The 19,006-nt window shown below is 42.5% G+C and overlaps 1 protein-coding gene across 4 annotated transcripts in view; it reads left to right on the forward strand.

Moving 5' to 3' along the window:
• PAQR5 (progestin and adipoQ receptor family member 5) overlaps positions 1 to 19,006 on the forward strand; it is an 89,052-nt gene that overhangs the window by 41,989 nt on the left and 28,057 nt on the right. For all 4 annotated transcript variants that reach the window (XM_068554620.1, XM_068554594.1, XM_068554611.1 and 1 more), the window contains exon 2: positions 200 to 366. In XM_068554620.1, the coding sequence (XP_068410721.1) occupies positions 316 to 366 (51 nt within the window). In that variant the 5' untranslated portion in view covers positions 200 to 315. The remainder of the gene's footprint in view (positions 1 to 199; positions 367 to 19,006) is intronic.

Genomic DNA, 19,006 nt, shown 5'->3' on the forward strand with positions numbered 1-19,006 from the left:
ATGATTTAAGTACCTCCCTCTGTCACTCTCGGAGTGAATGACTCAGCAGTCTGAGAGTTTCACTATTGTTTTGAAGGAAGCCTGGTTATTTTGCCATCACAAGCAAGGGTTATGTTCCTTAGGTAAACAATCTGACAGTCTTGATCCAGCTGGAGTTAGGCTGACACTCACTGGAGTTCTTCACGCTGTATTCTTTCAGTGAAGCGGCTCGGACACCGGCTGGCCAGAGGCATCCGGAGCCATGTCAGAACTTTGAGCGAGGCCTGGTGACAGGGACCGGCTGTCACCCACCAGTCTTCCCAGCTCGGCTTCAGGATGCTGAGCCTGAAGCTCCCCAGGCTGTTCAGCATAGAACAGGTGCCCCAGGTACGTGCTGTTGTTCCGGTGTTTGAGCTCCAGGCTGGGACTAGGGCTTGGCCTCTGCAACATGGCGACTGCTATGTCTTCAACCGGTCTGCTCTGTGTACACCCACTCTCTTCAAGGATCCCCTCCCAGACTCCCTTGGGGAATTCGAGCCTCCTGTTTCCCTCACCTACACCAAACCTGGAAACGGAAGTGATCCTAAAACCGTTTAAGTTGTAGCCCTTCCCTGTGACATCTGTATTTTTTCCCGAAGCAGAGTCATTATTGAGACTACGGGTTCAAGCTACAGAGGTGAAGCTAGCAGCACTTGTCTGAGTGGCAGTTTTTTAAGGACCCTCCCATGGGTGCCTGAAAGCAGGCCAGGGGCAGAGTCACCTCAGAGTGTGGCTTTGCGGTTGTCCTCATCCCTTGCAGGAGGCCCAGACCAGGTGTGTGTTGAGGCGATGAAGAGAGTTATTGATCCGCCTGTTCCTGGGTGCTCAAGGGCAGCTACCCCGAAACACCTGGGATGCATTGATAATCTGCGTTTTTAATAAGCCTTAGGCGAGGTCATGCTGCTTTTGAGCTGTGCCAGCGGTGCACCTCCTCCTTCCCTTGCAAAGTAAACGTCATCTCATTACACCCTTGTTTCGGTGTTATGTTTCCTTCCTCTTTGACTGAACAAGAATAACTGTTGTTTCATGGATGTTTCATCTGGAGGATGTCACGGAGGGAGGGGAGATATCCCTTCCACCCAGCCGACCGCCAAGCCCTTACGACTTTCCCCAGAAAAATAAATCCCAAATGATCTCAGCAGCATGAATGGAAGGTTAAGAGGAGACAAAGCACCAAACCCTCTTCCTAAAAGCCTGCGCGGCTAGGTGATGCCAGCAAGATGGCATTGGGAGAAAATCAGAAGGATGCGGAGCTGTTGAAGGGCAGAGATGAGGATGCGGCAGGTAACAGACACACTGGAAATGAGACCAGGTTCCCACAATGCTGTTGGGCAGGTGGCCCACCCCTGTTCTCACAAGGCTGTAGACATCTCTTCCTGGTGCCCTGCGCCGGTTGGTCCTACCCACAGAGGACTAGTGGCTGTGATTAGCGGGGACACAGTGATCTTTTGATTCATTCACTCGTGACATTTTTATTGACTGCCTGCTATGTGCAAGGTGTTACTCTGTGCGGGGCCCAGAGAAGAATCACATACAAATCCTACCCTTAAGGGGCTCTGTGTTGGTTGGGAAGATGTAAAATTGTGCAGGAGCACTTCCGTTGCAAAGTGGATTAGGGTGTGTGCTCAGAGAGGGGCAGATGGGTTCAGAGAGGGGTTGGTCACTTCCATCATGGGGGAGGAGGGGATCAGGGACGGCTCCACGAAGGGGGCGATCTGTAAGATTGGGTTTGAGGACGGGTAGAATTTGGGAGGCGGGGAGAGCACTCCAAGTGAAGGAATGGCGTGAGTAAAGGCCTGGAGCTGGGAAACCAGGGGGCAGGTGTGGGGACTCTTGGGGCGGGGATTATGGGTATCTGCTCGGATATCGCCCTGGGAGTTTTGGTCACGGTTGGGTTCAGAGACTGTGCCCAGGAAAGAAGTGAAGGAGAGAGGATGGTCTCACTGGGGACCTTGGGTAAACTGCTGGGATTCTGAATGTATGGGGGTTCTGAGGGTGAGGACCGGACGGCCCCTGAGGGCTGAAGATTAATGTGTCTTCTCTGTCCAGTTTTTCATAAATGATGGAGATGACAATTTTCTTTTTAGTAAAATGGCACTAGTCAGAGGCAGAGACCCAACATCACACCTCACATCTGTTTACTTCAGAACCTTCCTTGGGCTCCTGCATCTGCTACTGGGTTTCCCAGCATCACGCCCAAGGTTCATGCGGCCACAGAGAAAACACAGTGGCTCTGCCTGCCTGGAGGGTAGTTTTATTTGAGGATTTAGTGGGGGAGGGGGAAAGGCATTTTAAAAATATTCAAACAGATGCAAACATATTAAGGAGAAAATGCATAATTTTCATGAGTATTTAGAATAGGAGACTTCATAGAAATATTAAGTTTACTTTTGGTGGGCTCTGTGGGTTCCAGTACTTGGTCCCCAGAATGACCTTGGGCAGAGTGCCCTTAGTCTCCCTACCTCAGTTTCTGCATCTGTAAAATGGGGTGGTGCTAGAATCTGCTTTCTCAGGTAATGGTGAAGATTAAATGAGGTAACCCATGGGAAGTGCCTGGCATATGGTGAAGTCAGTAATGTTGGCTGTTATTATTATTATCAGCTCCCCTGTGCCCTCCACACTTGGAGGGGTGGGTGTGTTGGGAGGAGATGTTGAGCAGCCCCTCCCACAGACTCCCACCCCAGCTCCCTGCCTGGTATTCACAGGCCCAACCCCTACCCACCTCCCCGACTGTTTTTCATCTGTAAACCCTCTTCTCCAGCCACACTGGTGCTCTCTCTAGACTTCCCACCAGATTGGACATTCACTTCTCTTGATCTCTGTTTGAAGAAGGCTTACCTCCCCTGCCCCTCCATCCCCCTTTCTGGCCTCCTTCTCCGTGGAGCTGCAGGTGCCCTCTCCCTTCCCTGAGCCCCTTCAGCTGTTGGTTGGCACCTCTGCAGGCTGCCCTATACGGCCACCTCTCCCTTTGTATATCAACCAGCTGTGTGGCCTGGGCCACTTCCCTACCCTCTCTGAGCCTCACCCATCAGAGGAGGGTGGGGCACCGCCTCTTGGCATCCTCAGGGTTCTAATTCTGGTGCATTCCTCCTAATGGACTACTCACAGGAAAGGACAGTTCTCGCTTCCCGTAGAAGGTAGGACTTGGGTACATGCCTCACAATTTCAAGTCTCCCTGTGTCTAATAACAGACCTGGGTACGTTAGGGAGTTGTGAAAGATGTGAACAAACAGTTCAAGGACTGGAATAAGTATCTAGGTGTTGATTCCTAGACAGACCCAACCTAGAGACAAACAGGGAAGTCTAGACAGCAAGTTCATATGGAACATGGCATGACACTTGGCCAGGAAACAAGAGTATTTTGTGTCAAATTGAGAATCTTTTGTTAATGGTAACCTTGGCCCCCAGGCTACAGGTAAACTCACCACATTGGCCTGGAAGCCTTAATTTAGGGGCACAGGCAGGAGGATTCCAGAGGTGCTACAAAGCATTTCCCAGCCTTGCACTGTAGCTCTGCCGCTTACTGTGGGAATTTGGACAAGACTTGTAAACTCTCCAAGCCTCAGTTTCCTTATCTATGAAATGGAGATAATATCTGTCTCACAGAGCTGTTGTGAAGAGCCAAGAAAAATGAAATAGAGTAGTGGGATAATTATGAAGGAACGGAAGCAGAGCCAGATCAGTGGCTGGGAGTGGTGTTGGGTAGGTGGGCTTGGGCACCTGAAACAAGAAGCCATCTCAATAGGCAACTGGTTTCTCCAGCTGAGAATTTCTCAAAGTGGGCGCTTGGATCACCACCACGAGAATACCTGGGAGCTTACGAAAGGGAGTCATGATTGCAGGCTTTTTGTATTGTTCTTGATTTTAATCCAAATGAATGCTTTCAACATTTCATCATTTAATATAATGTTAGCTCTTTCTGTGTGTATGGGTGTGTATGTGTGTTTGTGTGTGTGTGTGTATGTGTATAAATAACCTTTATCAGGTTAAGAATATTCCTTTCTTTCCCTAGTTTCCTAGGATTTTTTTTCCCTCTAATCAGTAATAAATTCTTTTTTCTATCAGTATATCTTTTGAGATGGCCATATATGATTCATTTAAGTTATTAACGTGGTGAATTACATTGATTGATTTTCTAATGTTAAACCAACCTTGCATTTATTTATTTATTTTATTTATTCTTTTTATTTTTACTTATTTATTTATTTATTTATTTTGGACGCACCACGCAGCATGCGGGATCTTAATTCCCTGACCAGGGATTAAACCTGTGCCCCCTGCAGTGGAAGTGTGGAGTCTTAACCACTGGACCGCCAGGGAAGTCCCCAACCTTGCATTTGAATATTACTTGGTCATGATGGAGTATCTTTTTAATCTATCGCCAAAATCAGCTGATATTTTGTCTAGGATCCTTAAATCTACTTATTGAGTTGGCCTGAAATTTTTTCTTCTTATACTGCCCTCCCCTGGATTGGGGATTAAGATGGTGCCAACCACAAATGAGTTGGAGAGTGTTGCCTATTTATTCTATGGAAAATATATGTAGTATTTGTATAATATTAGAATTATACATTCCTGACAGCTTGGTAGAATTTACCTGGAAAATTGTCTGAGCAGGGCCACCATGTTGCCCACCCAAGGGAGCATTGTTTATCTCTTAGTCTACGTGAATGACAGACTGTGGAATTGTGCAAGGAGCAACTCGATGCTACAGCTGCATTTTCTCTGTAGAAAGTTTTTTTTATAACAGTTTTGTTGAAATATAATTCACATACCATAAAATTCTCCCTTTAAGAGTATATAGCTCAGTGGGTTTTAGTATGTTGACACACACAAAGTATGTTGTACAAAACCATCACCAAATTGAATTTTAGAACATTGTTAACACCGCAGAAAGAAACTCTGTACCAATTAGCAGACATTTCCCACTGCCCCCTCTCGCAGGCCTATGGCAACCACTAATTTACTTTGTCTCTGTGGATTTGCCTCTTCTGGATATTTCATTTAAATGGGGTCATGCAGTAGGTGGCCTTTTGTGAATGCCTTCTTTCACTTAGCATAGTGTTCTCAAGGTTCATATGTGCTGTAGCATGGATTAGTACTTCATTTGTTTTTATGGCTGAATAATATTCCATTTATGGATATACCAGTTTGTTTATTCATTCCTCAATTGATGGACACTTAAGTTGTTTCCAATTTTTGGTTATTATGAGTAATGCTCTGAACATTTGTGTACAAGTTTTTGTGTGGACATATTTTCAATTCCCCTAGGTACACACCTAGGAGTGGAATTGCTGGGTCACATGGTAACTCTATGCTTAACTTTTATTTTTATTGTGGCAAAATATACTTAACATAAAATTTACCATCTTAACCATTTCAAAGTGCACAGTTCTGTGGTATTAAATACATTCACATTGTTTGGCAACCGTCACCACCATTCATCTCCATTCTTTTTATCTTGCAAAGCTGAAACTCTGTTCCCATTAAATAAGAACTCCCCATTTTCCCTTACCCCAGCCTCTGACAACCACCATTAATACTTTTTGTCTTTATGATTTGACTACTTTAAGTATTTCATATAAGTGGAATTATATATAATATTTGTCTTTTTGTGACTGTCTTATTTATTTTACCTAGCATAGTGTCTTCAAGGTTTATCCATATTATAGCATATTCCAGAATTTCCTTCTTTTTAAAGGCCGAATAATATTCCATTGTATGTACATACCACATTTTGCTTATCCATTCATCCATGAATAAGTACTAGGTTGCTTGTATGTTTTAGCTATTGTGAATAATGCTGCTATGAACATAGGTGTAGAGATATCCCTTCAAGACTCTGCTTTCAATCCTTTTGGGTATGTACCCAGAAGTGGAATTGCTGGATCATTTGGCCATTAAAAAAAAATTTTTTTTGAAGAACCACCCTGTTGCTTTCCACAGTGGCTGTACCATTTTACATTCCCACCAACAGTTCACAAGTGTTCCAGTTTCTCCACATCTTCACCAACACTTGTTGTTTTCTGTTTTTTTTTTTTTATAGTAGCCATCCTAATGGATATGAGGTGATATCTCATTGTAGTTTTGACTTGAATTTCCCTAAAGATTAGTTATGTTGAGCATCTTTTCATGTGCTTATTGGCCATTTGTATATCTTCTTGGGAGAAATGTCTACTCAAGTCTTTGGCCAATTTTTAAGTTGGGTCATTTGTCTTTTTGTTGTTGAGTTGTAAGTGTTCTTTGTATATTTTTGATACAAGTCCCTTATCAGATACATGGTTTGAAAATGTTTTCTACCATTCTGTGTGTTGCATTTTCATGTTATTGATGGTATCCTTGGAAGCACAAAAGTTTTAAAATTTAATATTATCTATTATTTTTCTTTTGTTGCTTGTGCTTTTGATGTTATAGCAAAAAAGCCTTTGGCTGATCCAAGGTCATGAAGATTTACTCCTATATTTTCTTCTAAGAGTTTTATCCCTAAAATTTAAGTCTATGATCCATTTTTTTTGCATTAGTTATTGCATGTGGTGTGAAATAGGGGTCCAACTTTATTCTTTTCTTTTTTTCATGTGGGTATCAAGCAGTGCCAGCACCATTTATTGGAAAGACTATTCATTATTTCTTCATTGAATTATCTTGACACCTTTATTGAAAATTGATTGACTGTAAATGTGAAGGTTTATTTCTGGATTCTCAGTTCTATTCCATTGATCTGTTTGTCTCTTCTTATGTCAGTACCACATTGTCTTGATTACTGTGCTTTGTAATGAGTTTTGAAATTGGGAAGTGTAAGTCCTTTAACCTTGATCTTCTTTTTCAAGATTGTTTTGGCTGTTCAGGGTCCCTTGCATTTCCTTATGACTTTTAAGATCTATTTGTCAATTTCTGCAAACAGACAGACCAACAAAAAAACCAGCCAGGATTTTGAGAGGGATTGTACTGAATCTGTTGATCAATTTGGGGGGCATTACCATCTTAATAATATTAAGTAAATTAAATCCATGAACACGGTCTGTCTTTCCATTTGTCTAGTTATTCTTTAATTTCTTTCAGTGATGTTGTGTAGTTTTCAGTATACAAGTCTTGCACCATTAAAATGATTTGTTAAATTTATTTCTAAGTATTTTATTGTTTTTGATACTGTTGTAAGTGGAATTGTTTCCTTAAATTCATTTCAGATTGTTATTGCTAGAATATAGAAAACTGAGTTTTGTATATTTATCTTATATACTGCATGCTTGCTGAACTAATTTATTAGTTCTAATAGTATTTTAGTGGATCCTTTAGGAATTCCTGTATGTAAGATCATGTCATCTGCAAATAGAGATAGTTTTGCTTCTTCCTTTTAATCTAGATGCTTTTTATTTCTTTTTCTTGTCCAGTTGACCTAGCTAGAATCTCCACTACAATGCTGGATAGAAGTGGTGAGAGCAGGCATCCTGATCATAGGGGAAAAGCATTCCATTAAGTACGTTAGCGGTGGGTTTCTTGTAGATGGCCTTTGTTGGTTTAAAGAAGTTCTATTACTATTTTGTTGAGTATTCTCTTATCATGAAAGGGTATTGGATCTTGTGACATGCTTTTTCTGTGTCTATTGACATGAATATGTCATTTTTGTTTTTCTGTTCTCTTCTTGGTTAATCTTGTCAGTTTGTCTTTTTTAAAAAAAAATTTGAAAAGAAGATGATTTGGGCTTTGTGGAGCCTCTCTGTTATGTGTTTTATATTTCTAATGTCTTTTTGTTATTTTTATTATTTTCTTTCTACTTTGGGTTTATTTTGCTGTTACTGCTCTAACTTCTTAAGTTAATCACTCTACCATTGTAATGTAAGCAATTAAATATATATATATTTCTCTCTAAGTATTGCTTTAACTGCAGTCCACATATGCAGTTCTAATTAATTTCTAACTTCCATTTTGATTTTTTATGCAACTTAACTATTGCTCAAGGTATCCATAATTGAAATGTGTTAAAATCTTTCCTAATGGTGTCAGATTTGTGAATTACCCCTTGTAGGTAAGTCAATTTTTACTTTATATACTTTGAGCCTGTGTTTTTTAGGTCCATCCAAGTTTGTAATTGTATCTTTCTGGTGAAGTAAAGTTCTTATTATTTCTAAAAAGTGATTATCTTTATATCTAGTAATGCTTTTTGTCTTAGCATCTGTCTGATAGTTGTACAGTGACTCCAGTTTTGTTGTTTTTGTTATGTCTGGTTTATTTCTTTCCTTACTTTGACTTGTAATCTCTCCCAGTCCTTATATTTTAGTTGTGTCTCATGTAAATGGCACATAGTTGGATTTCATCTAGATTGACAGTATTTGTCATTTAAAGGGATGGTTTAGTCTGTTTATATTTATAATGAGTACTGAAATATTTGCATTTATTTTGATCGTCTTACGTGCTTTCTATTTGTCCTGTTTTCTCTGTTGCCCTTCCCTTCCTGCGCTCTTTGAATTGAGTTTTACATTCTTCTTTTCTTTTTCCTTTTGAACATGCTGTTTTCCCCTGCCCTTGTTTTATAATTAATAAGCTAGAAATATTATCTGAATTTATCAGCTTAATGGTTACTCCAGCTATCTTTACATGAATAACTGTAGGAAGCAGGAAGGGCTAGGCTATGCTGAGTTTAAACATTATCCCAGATAGCTCAGTGACTTAACAGAGCAAAGATTTATTTCACCCTCACATTACATAGCTAAGTGGTCAGTGAGGAACTGTGAAGGGCCCAGGCAGATGGAAGGTCTGCCACCTCATAGCTGCTCCATCTGGAACATGTGGCCTTCTAGGTCGCCACAGAAGGGGAAGAGAGAGAGGTGTCTTAGGTTGGGTTTCCCAGAAACAGGCTCTGAGACAAAGATATACATGCAGGAAGTTCATGAGGGAGTGTTCTCAGGAACACCTGTAAGGAAGTGGGGGAAGCAGTCTTGGGTAGAAGGAGACGTTGCATCAGAGGCCTCGGCTGACCACCCAGGGAGCTCTGGAGTGGGGTTGACCCTTCAGAGTTGTCCCCAATGAGAGAAGAAGGCCAGGACTTTGTACCCATCCTTAGTGGGTACGTGCTGCCCCTGGACAGTGAGTATAATGTGGGCAAGGTAGCAGCCTTTGGCCACAAGTGATTCCCAGAGATGGATAGTGGCTCAGTTCTGAAAAGGGGAAGAGTTGCATCCCCAGTCCATCAGGACGTCTCCTACAAGAAGGCATCGTTCTTCAACTGCCCTGGCCTGGAATTAAACTTTAACCGGAAATAGTCAACATGGCCCCAACCTAACGACAAGACAGTCTGAGAAATGTAAGAAAGCACATGTGATATTTGGTGAGCACCAACTGTCTCTACCATGCCTCACTTAACTTCTTGGATCTGAGGACTGGTGACTTGCAACAGTTCTAGACGTATACCAGTTATCTCTTCAAATATCACATCAGAACCATTATATTTTCTCCTTCTAGAGAAATATTCGTTATGTCTCTTGTTTGCTTTTTTCACATCTTCTGTCTCTTTTTTTTTTTTTTTAATTTATTTATTTTTTATTTTTGGCTGTGTTGGGTCTTCGTTTCTGTGCGAGGGCTTTCTCTAGTTGCGGCAAGCGGGGGCCACTCTTCATCACGGTGCGCGGGCCTCTCACTATCGCGGCCTCTCTTGTTGTGGAGCACAGGCTCCAGACGCGCAGGCTCAGTAATTGTGGCTCACGGGCCTAGTTGCTCCGCGGCATGTGGGATCTTCCCAGACCAGGGCTCGAACCCGTGTCCCCTGCACTGGCAGGCAGATTCTCAACCACTGCGCCACCAGGGAAGCCCTTGTTATGTCTCTTGTTTGCTTTTTCACATCTTCTGTCTCTTAATCTCTCTGGACCGCATCCTGGATACTTTCTTTGGATCTACTTTCAGTTGACTAATTTCCTCATCAGCTTGGTCTGCTATTTATCCTTTCAGTGACTTTTTATTTCAATTATTATTTTTTTTAATTTCTATAAGTTATATTAGGTTCTTTTCAAATCTGCTTGCTTATTCATATTTTTAAGCTCTTTCTTTAAACATATTGGACATAGTCATTTTATATTTCAGTATCTGTTCTTTGATCTCTCTTTCTGCTATCTCCTATTTTTTGCTGTTTCTCATTCATGGCATTTTGTTTCCAGGTGTGTGCATACTTGTTTTAACGTAGAAATCCTGCAGAGAGGATTTGCATTTGTTTTGTTGCTTACCTGAGGGAACTACAAAACTTTGACCTCTATCTATTTGTAACCACTTTAAATTTTCCAATTCAGAGTTCTTGGACCGCAATGGTACTGTGGATATGGACCACAAACCCCTATGAAGATGAACTGATGGTTCTGAATTCTTGAGGGAGATTTTTTTTCAGAGAGACAACTTTTGTAAATGTATTGTTCTGTCTGGTAGGATTTATTTTACATTCACTTATCTTTTTTTTTTTTTAATTAATTTATTTTATTTATTTATTTTTGGCTGCGTTGGGTCTTCATTGCGGTGAGTGGGCTTCTCACTGTGGTGGCTCCTCTTGTTGCGGAGCACGGGCTCTAGGCATGTGGGCTTCAGTAGTTGTGTCATGCGGGCTCAGTAGTTGTGGCTTGCTGGCTCTAGAGCACAGGCTCAGTAATTGTGGCGCATGGGCTTAGTTGCTCCGTGGCATGTGGGATCTTCCCGGACCAGGGATCGAACCCGTGTCCCCTGCATTGGCAGGCGGATTCTCAACCACTGCGCCACCAGGGAAGCCCAACATTCACTTATCTTGAAAGTCCTAGCTTTATTGATGAGGTCTCCTATTAGATTCCCTGCCTTTGATGGGCCTTGGATTTCATCTCTCATTTGCACAGGCTGGCAGCAGAAACTCTGATGGTGAAAGCAGCATACCTCACAGGGTTCCTAGTTTCCCTTTGTTTGAGGGTTTTGTGACTTCCTTGCATTTGTGCCATCTTGCTGATAAATTTATCCAGCGTAGAATGCAGGCTTCATCCAGCATTTTAATTGTTTTCGTTGGAAGGATCCTTCATGACATCTAATCGACCATCATTCTGCCAGAACCAGATGCTCCCCAGCTGTTCTTCCAGGTCCTTCCTGCATCACATGGGTCCAGTGATCCCTTCCTTCTGAAAACTTGTATAACATCTAGTATATCCATGAAATGTTTGTAGCAATCCTTGGTTCCACTAGGCTGGATGCAGTGAAGCATCCTGGGCTTTTCAACTTAACAAACTAGGAGTTGCATTTTGGTTCTGCTATTTCTTATGAAATAGCAGATGAAGTTCCATCTCACTGAGCTTCAGTTTCCTTATCTGTAAAATGGGCTTGACAATCCCTACCTTTCAGTGCTCTCACGATGAGCAAATAAAATCGGGTCTGCCCCTGCCATGTGCTGGATCTGAATCAGGAGAACAAATAGAGGCCATAGACCATATGCCTAAATATGTAAAAGTCACAAATGAAGCTCATAGTTATATAAATTCTACCTTGACAAATATTCCTTCATAATGACAAAAAACAGTATGTAAGGCTCTGATTTTTGTATAGCTAACGCCAGCAAAATGTCAAAGACAACTAAACTTTATTATTGCACATGTCTGGATATAATATTGATGGATTAGTGATGTTCAGATGGGCATAACATACATAACATAATTCATAAATTTACATGTTTAGTCTATAAAATTTATTTTTCTTGCCTTCATTTCAGCAAAATTTTGAGATGTTGTAATCAACATTATCACATAATTTGTGTTCTGTTAAGAGCGATGCCAAAATAGACCATTATTCTTGAATCACTGTAGTTCTTAGATTTTTTTTTTTTATCTTAATTAATTTCATTTGGGAGAAACTTCTGTTGAGCTTTTATTCAATTCTGCTGAGGCAGAGCAACTGGAATTATCAAAAAATATTCTTAAAGCCACATTTAGAATCAGGAATGAATATAAATTTTACATACCAAGTTCAAACATTGTAATGAGGTTTCATACGATAGTTAGAATTAAGAAAGAAAATTATTAAATATTTTAATTTCATATGGATCACCATCTTTTATGTTGCTGTTTTCACTTCCTTAAAACAATATCTAGATCCATATAGTACTTACTTGATTTTTCTTTTTCCAAGAAAAAAATATAAAGAAAACAAAATAGCATCTTGCTCAGTCAAAATTATACCTCAGTCTGCAATGGCCAGAAAAATAATTTCTGTGGGTATCAACTTCAGGATTGTTTGTATGTAAATCTTCTCTTTCATGGTCCACAGACATTTTTGTTTCCTTATTTGAATTTTATTTTATTGGAATATCATTTTTGTTGCATATTTCATGTGTGGCTCCTTTAGTTTAGAAAAGTCCTAGAGATATTTAAAATAATAAATATGCATTTTTAATCCCTTTAAAAGTGAAATAGCCAAGCTAGATTCTTTCTTTTTTTGTAGGCTTTTGCTAACAACATCCCATAACATATATCTGTGGACAGCTCAGGTTCAAACCTAACGTCATTTCCCACCAAAGATGGGATTTGCTCTGTATTTGAGGACCTTCTGTTGTTTCACTGATTTCTTTCAGTCATCTTGCATCTTGCCTAAATTTTACCTAAGTGTTTAATGATATTTATCTGGCATTCCCATTGCAAGAATAAGAGTAGTCTGTGGTCAGATTTGATATGTGTTTCAGGAAGATATCCCATATTGGGGAAGATTCTGAGGATGTCATATATAATCTTTGAATTGTTCCAAAGGAAGGCATCAATTCTCCTAGTAAGAAATTGAAACCATGTGCTGCCATCTCCAGCTCTAAGAATGCTTTTGGATTGTTGGACAAATCCTGACCTTGTATTAGTTTTCTGTTGTTGCCATAACAAATTACCACAAATTTGATGGCTTAAAAAAGAAGATTAAAAAAAAAAAAGATAAAAAAAAAAAAAGAAGATAAATTGATTATCTTACAGTTCTGTAGGTTAGAAATCTCACATGGGTCTCACTAGGCTAAAATCAAAGTGTCGATGGAGGCTCTCTGGGGAGAACCTGTTGCCTTTTCCAGCTTCTGGCGGCCACCTACAGTCCTTAGCTCCTGGCCCACTCCCTCCATCAGCAGAGCCAGCAATGTTGCATCTCTCGACCCTTCTTCATAGTCACATCCCCTTCTACCGCTCCCTTCCACTTTTAAAGGTTTTTTAAAAAAATTTATTTATTTTATTTATTTATTTTTGGCTGCATTGGGTCTTCATTGCTGTGCGCGGGCTTTCTCTAGTTGCGGTGCACGGGCTTCTTATTGTGGTGGCTTCTCTTGTTGCAGAGCACGGGCTCTAGGCGCGCCGGCTTCAGTAGTTGTGGCTAGCGGGCTCTAGAGCGCAGGCTTAGTAGTTGTGGCGCACGGGCTTAGTTGCTCCACGGCATGTGGGATCTTCCCGGACCAGGGCTCGAACCTGTGTCCCCTGCCTTGGCAGATGGATTCTTAACCACTGCGCCACCAGGGAGGTCCTCTCCCTTCCATTTTTAAGAACCCTCGTGATTACATTAGGCCTACCTGGATAATCAAGATAATCTCCCTATTTTAAGGTTAGCTGATTAGCAACTTTAATACCATCTGTGACCTTAATTCCCCTTTGCCGTGTAACCTAACATATTTACAGGTTCTGGCGATTAGGACATGGACATCCTTGAGAGGCAATTATTTTGCCTACCACAGACTCTCAAATCATGTTATCACAAGCTTGCCCATGGCAGATTTTTAAATCAATACCTAAATTTTAAGATTATTTTTCTAGTTCTTAAATCAAAGACTGTATTATTATAATAAAGTAAAACTGATGGAATGCTCCATTGTTTCAACTTCGTCACTTTCTTCTTCTGCAGATCAACACTCCGTATAATGCTCGTCATTCAGTGGGACTTCTCACCCTGGTACACCTACCTGTACTGAGTAACATTTACTTTTTAAAAACATCCTATGTGTCTTTGTTTTTTTCACTTTATTGCTCATTAAAGTACTAATATCCTTCAGATCCTCCATCCTAAAATACAGTGGTCATTTGTTTCACTACTTTGTATCCATCTTACATGTTCGGCCAGAAGAAGTTTACCCTCATCTTGTATAAATATTGTCTTGCATGTATGGAAAGCATCCTTATGCTTGACTGAATATTAGACATTATTTTTTAAAGAACATCACCCCAGTGTTCTAAACTGACCTTTATCTGTAATTGCTTAATACCAACAATGGTTGGCTATTAATTCAGCCAATTTACGGTTCTAGTAATTGCATGTGGGTTGTGTACCAGTGATGTTTTATGTGTTTTAGATTGAGAACCTAAGTGTTCTCTTTTACCAGGACCAAGCATGGTCCGTCCTGCATGAGACAGTGGCTTGGTGTCCGACCCAGTGTCAGGCACGTGGCAGATACTCTCTAAATGACGGGTTATACTTGACACAGCAATTTGTGGCCCGCTCTCTTCCTCCCCGTTCTATCCATGCCTCTGCCTACCAACACCTCACCAGACTCCTTGCTGGTCTCTCACTGTCCCCTCCCTTGCTTTTCATGCCTGTGTCTTTGGGTTCATCTTAACATACCTAAAGGGCACCTCCTCTTCTGTGATGAGCTACAGATTCTGGACAGGGAGGTGACAGCACGATGCTGAGGCAGGAGCCTGGGCTGGGAAGCTGGAGATAGCTGCAGAATCAGCATGTGCTGGGAGTGTGTTGGAAATGCAGAGTCACCCCAACCCCACCGAACTGCAGTAAGATCCCTAGGTGATCTGCAGACACCTGCAGAAGAAAGTCGGGGAGGCGCTGGCTTAGAGACTTTGTCCCCCAGCCTCACCACTTGTACTTTGTATTAGCTCGAGCTGCCATAAAAAGTACCATAGACGGGGTGGCTTAAACAACAGAAATATATTTTCTCACAGTTCTGGAGGCTGGAAGTCCAAGATCAAGGTGCCGGCAGGGTTGGTTTCTTCTGAGGCTTCTCCTCAGCTTGCAGAGGGCCACCTTCTTGCTGTGTCCTCACATGGTCATCCCTCTGTGCACGCACACCCCTGGTGTCTCCCTCTGTGTCCAAATTTCCTTTTCTCGTGAGGGACACCAGTTAGATTAGATTAACTGTCTTGTTTAGACTTAATCACCTCTTTAAAGACTATCTCCAAGTACAGTTATATTCAGAAGTGCTGGAGGTTAGGGCTTCAACATGTGAATTTTGAGAGATGCAATTCAGAGCAATGACACCACTTTAAAGAAGAAGCAACTAAAGTTCAGAGGAGTGCGTGATGGTCCACAGTCACACTGCAGGCTGAGAGGTGAGAGCTTCATCTCCGACAAGCCCTCTGGAGTGGCGGGGAAGATAGTGTGAGAGACCAGGACACGGAGTCTGATGTCTCAGCTTTGCTCCCACTACTTCTGTGATCTTTGATAAATGCCTTAACATCCACAGACCTTAGTTTCCTTTTCTGTGAAATGGGGACAGTAAAAGGCTGTCCCTCACGAGGCCGTGAGGATTCAATGAGATCTAGATGGGAAATGCAGATTACCACGCCGAGGCCGGTGGCCTGCTGACCCCGCTCTGACAGCCTCTGTGCTTTGCCTGCCATCAAAATCCTCTCTTATTTACTGCTAGCTAGAATGCCCGATTATTTTCCCCAGGTGATTTGCAGTTTAATAGCTGGAAAAACCAAGGGTTTAAAATGGTCGCAGTGGAATTTCAGGCATCAGCTGGCAGGGGCACAGGGTTGTTCTTGGAAGCCGAGTTCGTGACAGGCAGTAAGAGGAAAACCCGCTGACACGCCCTTCCACCTGGCTGCCTGGGGGTTCTCACTCCTAAACTATAGGCTGCGCGCAATTTGATTTCATTTCATTCTAAATTGCCCGGCCTGCAACCTGGGAGGCAAGGTGGAGTCAAATCAATTCTGCTGTGCAAATATGTCAGCGCCTGCTAACTTTGGGCCGCTTACAAATGAGGTCCAGCTATGGAGTATTAAGGCAATGACCACAGTTTGCCTTTGGGGGTCAAACTAGGCACGAACACAAAATTGTTTTCAAGTGTTTTGCTGTTCAGATTTATGTAGCATGCATTCTGTAAGGATCTACTCTATGCAAAGTGCTTTGCTAAGGCTGGAGCCGGACAAGGGAGAGAACGCGTCTCCCTTCCTGTGCTTGGAGGACCTCAGAGCAGGAGTGGACATAGCAATGCCGCCTCATGAACGGGGGGTCAAGGTGGAGAGGCAGGAAGCAGAATCGCTTTTCTGGGACAGAGTGGCTCCCTTTCTTTTATCCGTCCTTTATCCGTATTTTTTTGGAGGGGCTGCTTAAAATCCTGCCCCCATGTCTGGCGTCAGGATAGCCGGTCAGAGGGAAGCAGTTCTTTTAATCTGCGCCCAACCCTGGCCTTGGTGGTAAGGCATTCTCCCCAGATCTGGGGCCAGATTCTTCAGTGTGGTCAAGTTGTCCAGTTTGTGGACTTCCCAGCCCCTCTGTTCCCCTCTGGCTTTTGACTCTATCAGCATCCTCTCTTGCCTCCCAGAATGCAGGGTCCAAAGAGCGAAGGACAGTAGTCATATCCTGAGTCACCGTGGAAGAAATGTGGGAGACTCCCCCCTGCTCTGGGTCCCGTCCATCCACCGTCCAGCTGTGGCCGTCACTGCATCTGAGCTGTCCTGCAGCCCCGCCCTGCTTCCTCCCTGTGTGTCACCCTCACATGCCCAGGGCTCCGTAGGCCCCTTGTCGTAAGATCTCCTGCTGCACGGGATCTGCTGAACTTATTCACATGAAGCAGTGAATAATTAATAACAATTGCTCCTTTCTGGAGTCCTTGCATTTTAACAAGAGGCCAATGCTTTAATAAAAAAAAAAGAAGAGGGCTTCCCTGGTGGTGCAGTGGTTGAGAATCTGCCTGCCAATGCAGGGGACACGGGTTCAAGCCCTGGTCCAGGAAGATCCCATATACTGCGGAGCAGCTAAGCCCGTGCGCCACAACTACTGAGCCTGCTCTCTAGAGCCCGCGAGCCACAACTACTGAAGCCCACGCACCTAGAGCCCGTGCTCTGCAACAAGAGCAGCCACCGCAATGAGAAGCCCGTGCACTGCAACAAAGAGTGGTCCCCACTCACTGCAACTAGAGAAAGCCCCTGCGCGGCAGCAAAGACCCAACACAGCCAAAAATAAAATAAATAAATTTATTAAAAAAAAATTTTTTTTTAAGGAAGAAAACAAGAAACATAACAGGTAGAATGATAGACCTATAATTTCTGCTGGAGGGCCTTACGCGTGCCTGCCAAGCACGCGCCATCCTCCTCGCGTGACTCAAAGGCTGAAGGCCATCAGCCCGTTTGCCGCCTGGTCAGCAACCCTGGTGGGTGGGCAGCTGCAAGCAGAGATGCCTGCTGCCCATTAGAGAAGCTTGTCCACTGGAAACCGGGGATGTCAGCAGAAATGCACAGTGAATCAGAAACTGGAACAAATTGCTTTAATTAGCTAAAACCCAAACCTAATTCAAACAGTATTTCTTCACTGGACCATGAACCAACTTCATTCTCCCCCTCCCCCTAGTTGACTGGTTTCACCCAGAATTGAACCAAGATGGGAATGTCCTCACCGTCTGGTGAGCAAACGCCCCCCATTTCATAGGTGAGGACACGGAGCCCTGAGAGTTGTGGCCCAGCTCAAGGTCACAGGGCACCTAATGGGCCCAGATTTGACTCTTTACTCTGATATCCCCTTACTAATTTCTCCACTATTCCATGAGACCTGTTGACTCAGAACCTCAAGAGATAGTCCAAGTTATGCCATACATTGTGTATTCTTTTTTAAAATTTAAAAAAAATTTTTGGCTGCGTTTGGTCTTTGTTGCTGCGCACGGGCTTTCTCTAGTTGTGTTGAGCAGGGGCTACTCTTCCTTGTGGTGCGCAGGCTTCTCATTGCGGTGGCTTGTCTTTGTCGCGGAGCACAGGCTCTAGACGCGCAGGCTTCAGTAGTTGTGGCTTGCGGGCTCAGTAGTCGTGGCTCACGGGCTCTAGAGTGCAGGCTCAGTAGTTGTGGCGTACGGGCTTAGTTGCTCTGCGGCATGTGGGATCTTCCCAGACCAGGGCTCAAACCCATGTCCCCTGCATTGTCAGGCAGATTCTTAACCACTGTGCCACCAGGGAAGTCCCTACATTGTCTATTTTTGTGGTTTTTGTTTTGTTTTTGATTATTTATTTATTATTTTTTAAACCCTTTTTAAAAATTGAAGTATAGTTAATTTACAATGTTGTGTTAGTTTCAGGTGTACAGCAAAGTGATTCAGTTATTATTACATATATTCTTTTTCAGATTCTTTTCCATTATAGGTCATTACAAATATTGTGTATTTTTGAATCAAGATCCTCTCTTAAACTAAGAAGTTGGTAACCCAAATGGGAAATGGGTGGCTAGGTAGGAATTCTCCCAGCCTTCCATTCCTCCCACAGCCCTAGAAAATCAGAGGGAAAACTTTAAAACTGATTGTGATTCAGTTTACATTACGATTACTAATATTGTCATTGTCATTATTTGCCTCAATTAATCTACTCATTTTTACTTACCTCTCAAGGGTTATAACAACATTCGGCTAAGTCAGTGGTTCTTAACTGGGGGAGATTTTACCCCCAGGGACATTGGCAATATCGGGAGACATTTTTGGTTGTCACATTACTGCTAAACAATGCCTAGGACAGCTCCCCCCCAGCACAAAGAATTGTCTGGCCCCAAATGTCAACAGGGTCAAGATTGAGAAACCCTGATCTTTTCAACACAAAAGGGGGAGAAAATCTCCCGCAAATCCTGCTAGTTCAACAAATAAAACTCTTTCCTTTTCCATGTTTCTCCCAGTCTCCACCCCACTATGTGTACTTAAAATTTCTATAGTTCTAATCATCATGGCAGGAATACAGTTGACATTCCACTTTTTTTCACTTAATGTCGCATCCTGAGGTTTTGTCCCTCATGCCTCATTGTCTCCATAATTACCACTTTTAATGGATGTGATGCAGTC

Source organism: Eschrichtius robustus, chromosome 1, assembly GCF_028021215.1.
Source record: "Eschrichtius robustus isolate mEscRob2 chromosome 1, mEscRob2.pri, whole genome shotgun sequence".
Lineage (NCBI taxonomy): Eukaryota > Metazoa > Chordata > Mammalia > Artiodactyla > Eschrichtiidae > Eschrichtius > Eschrichtius robustus.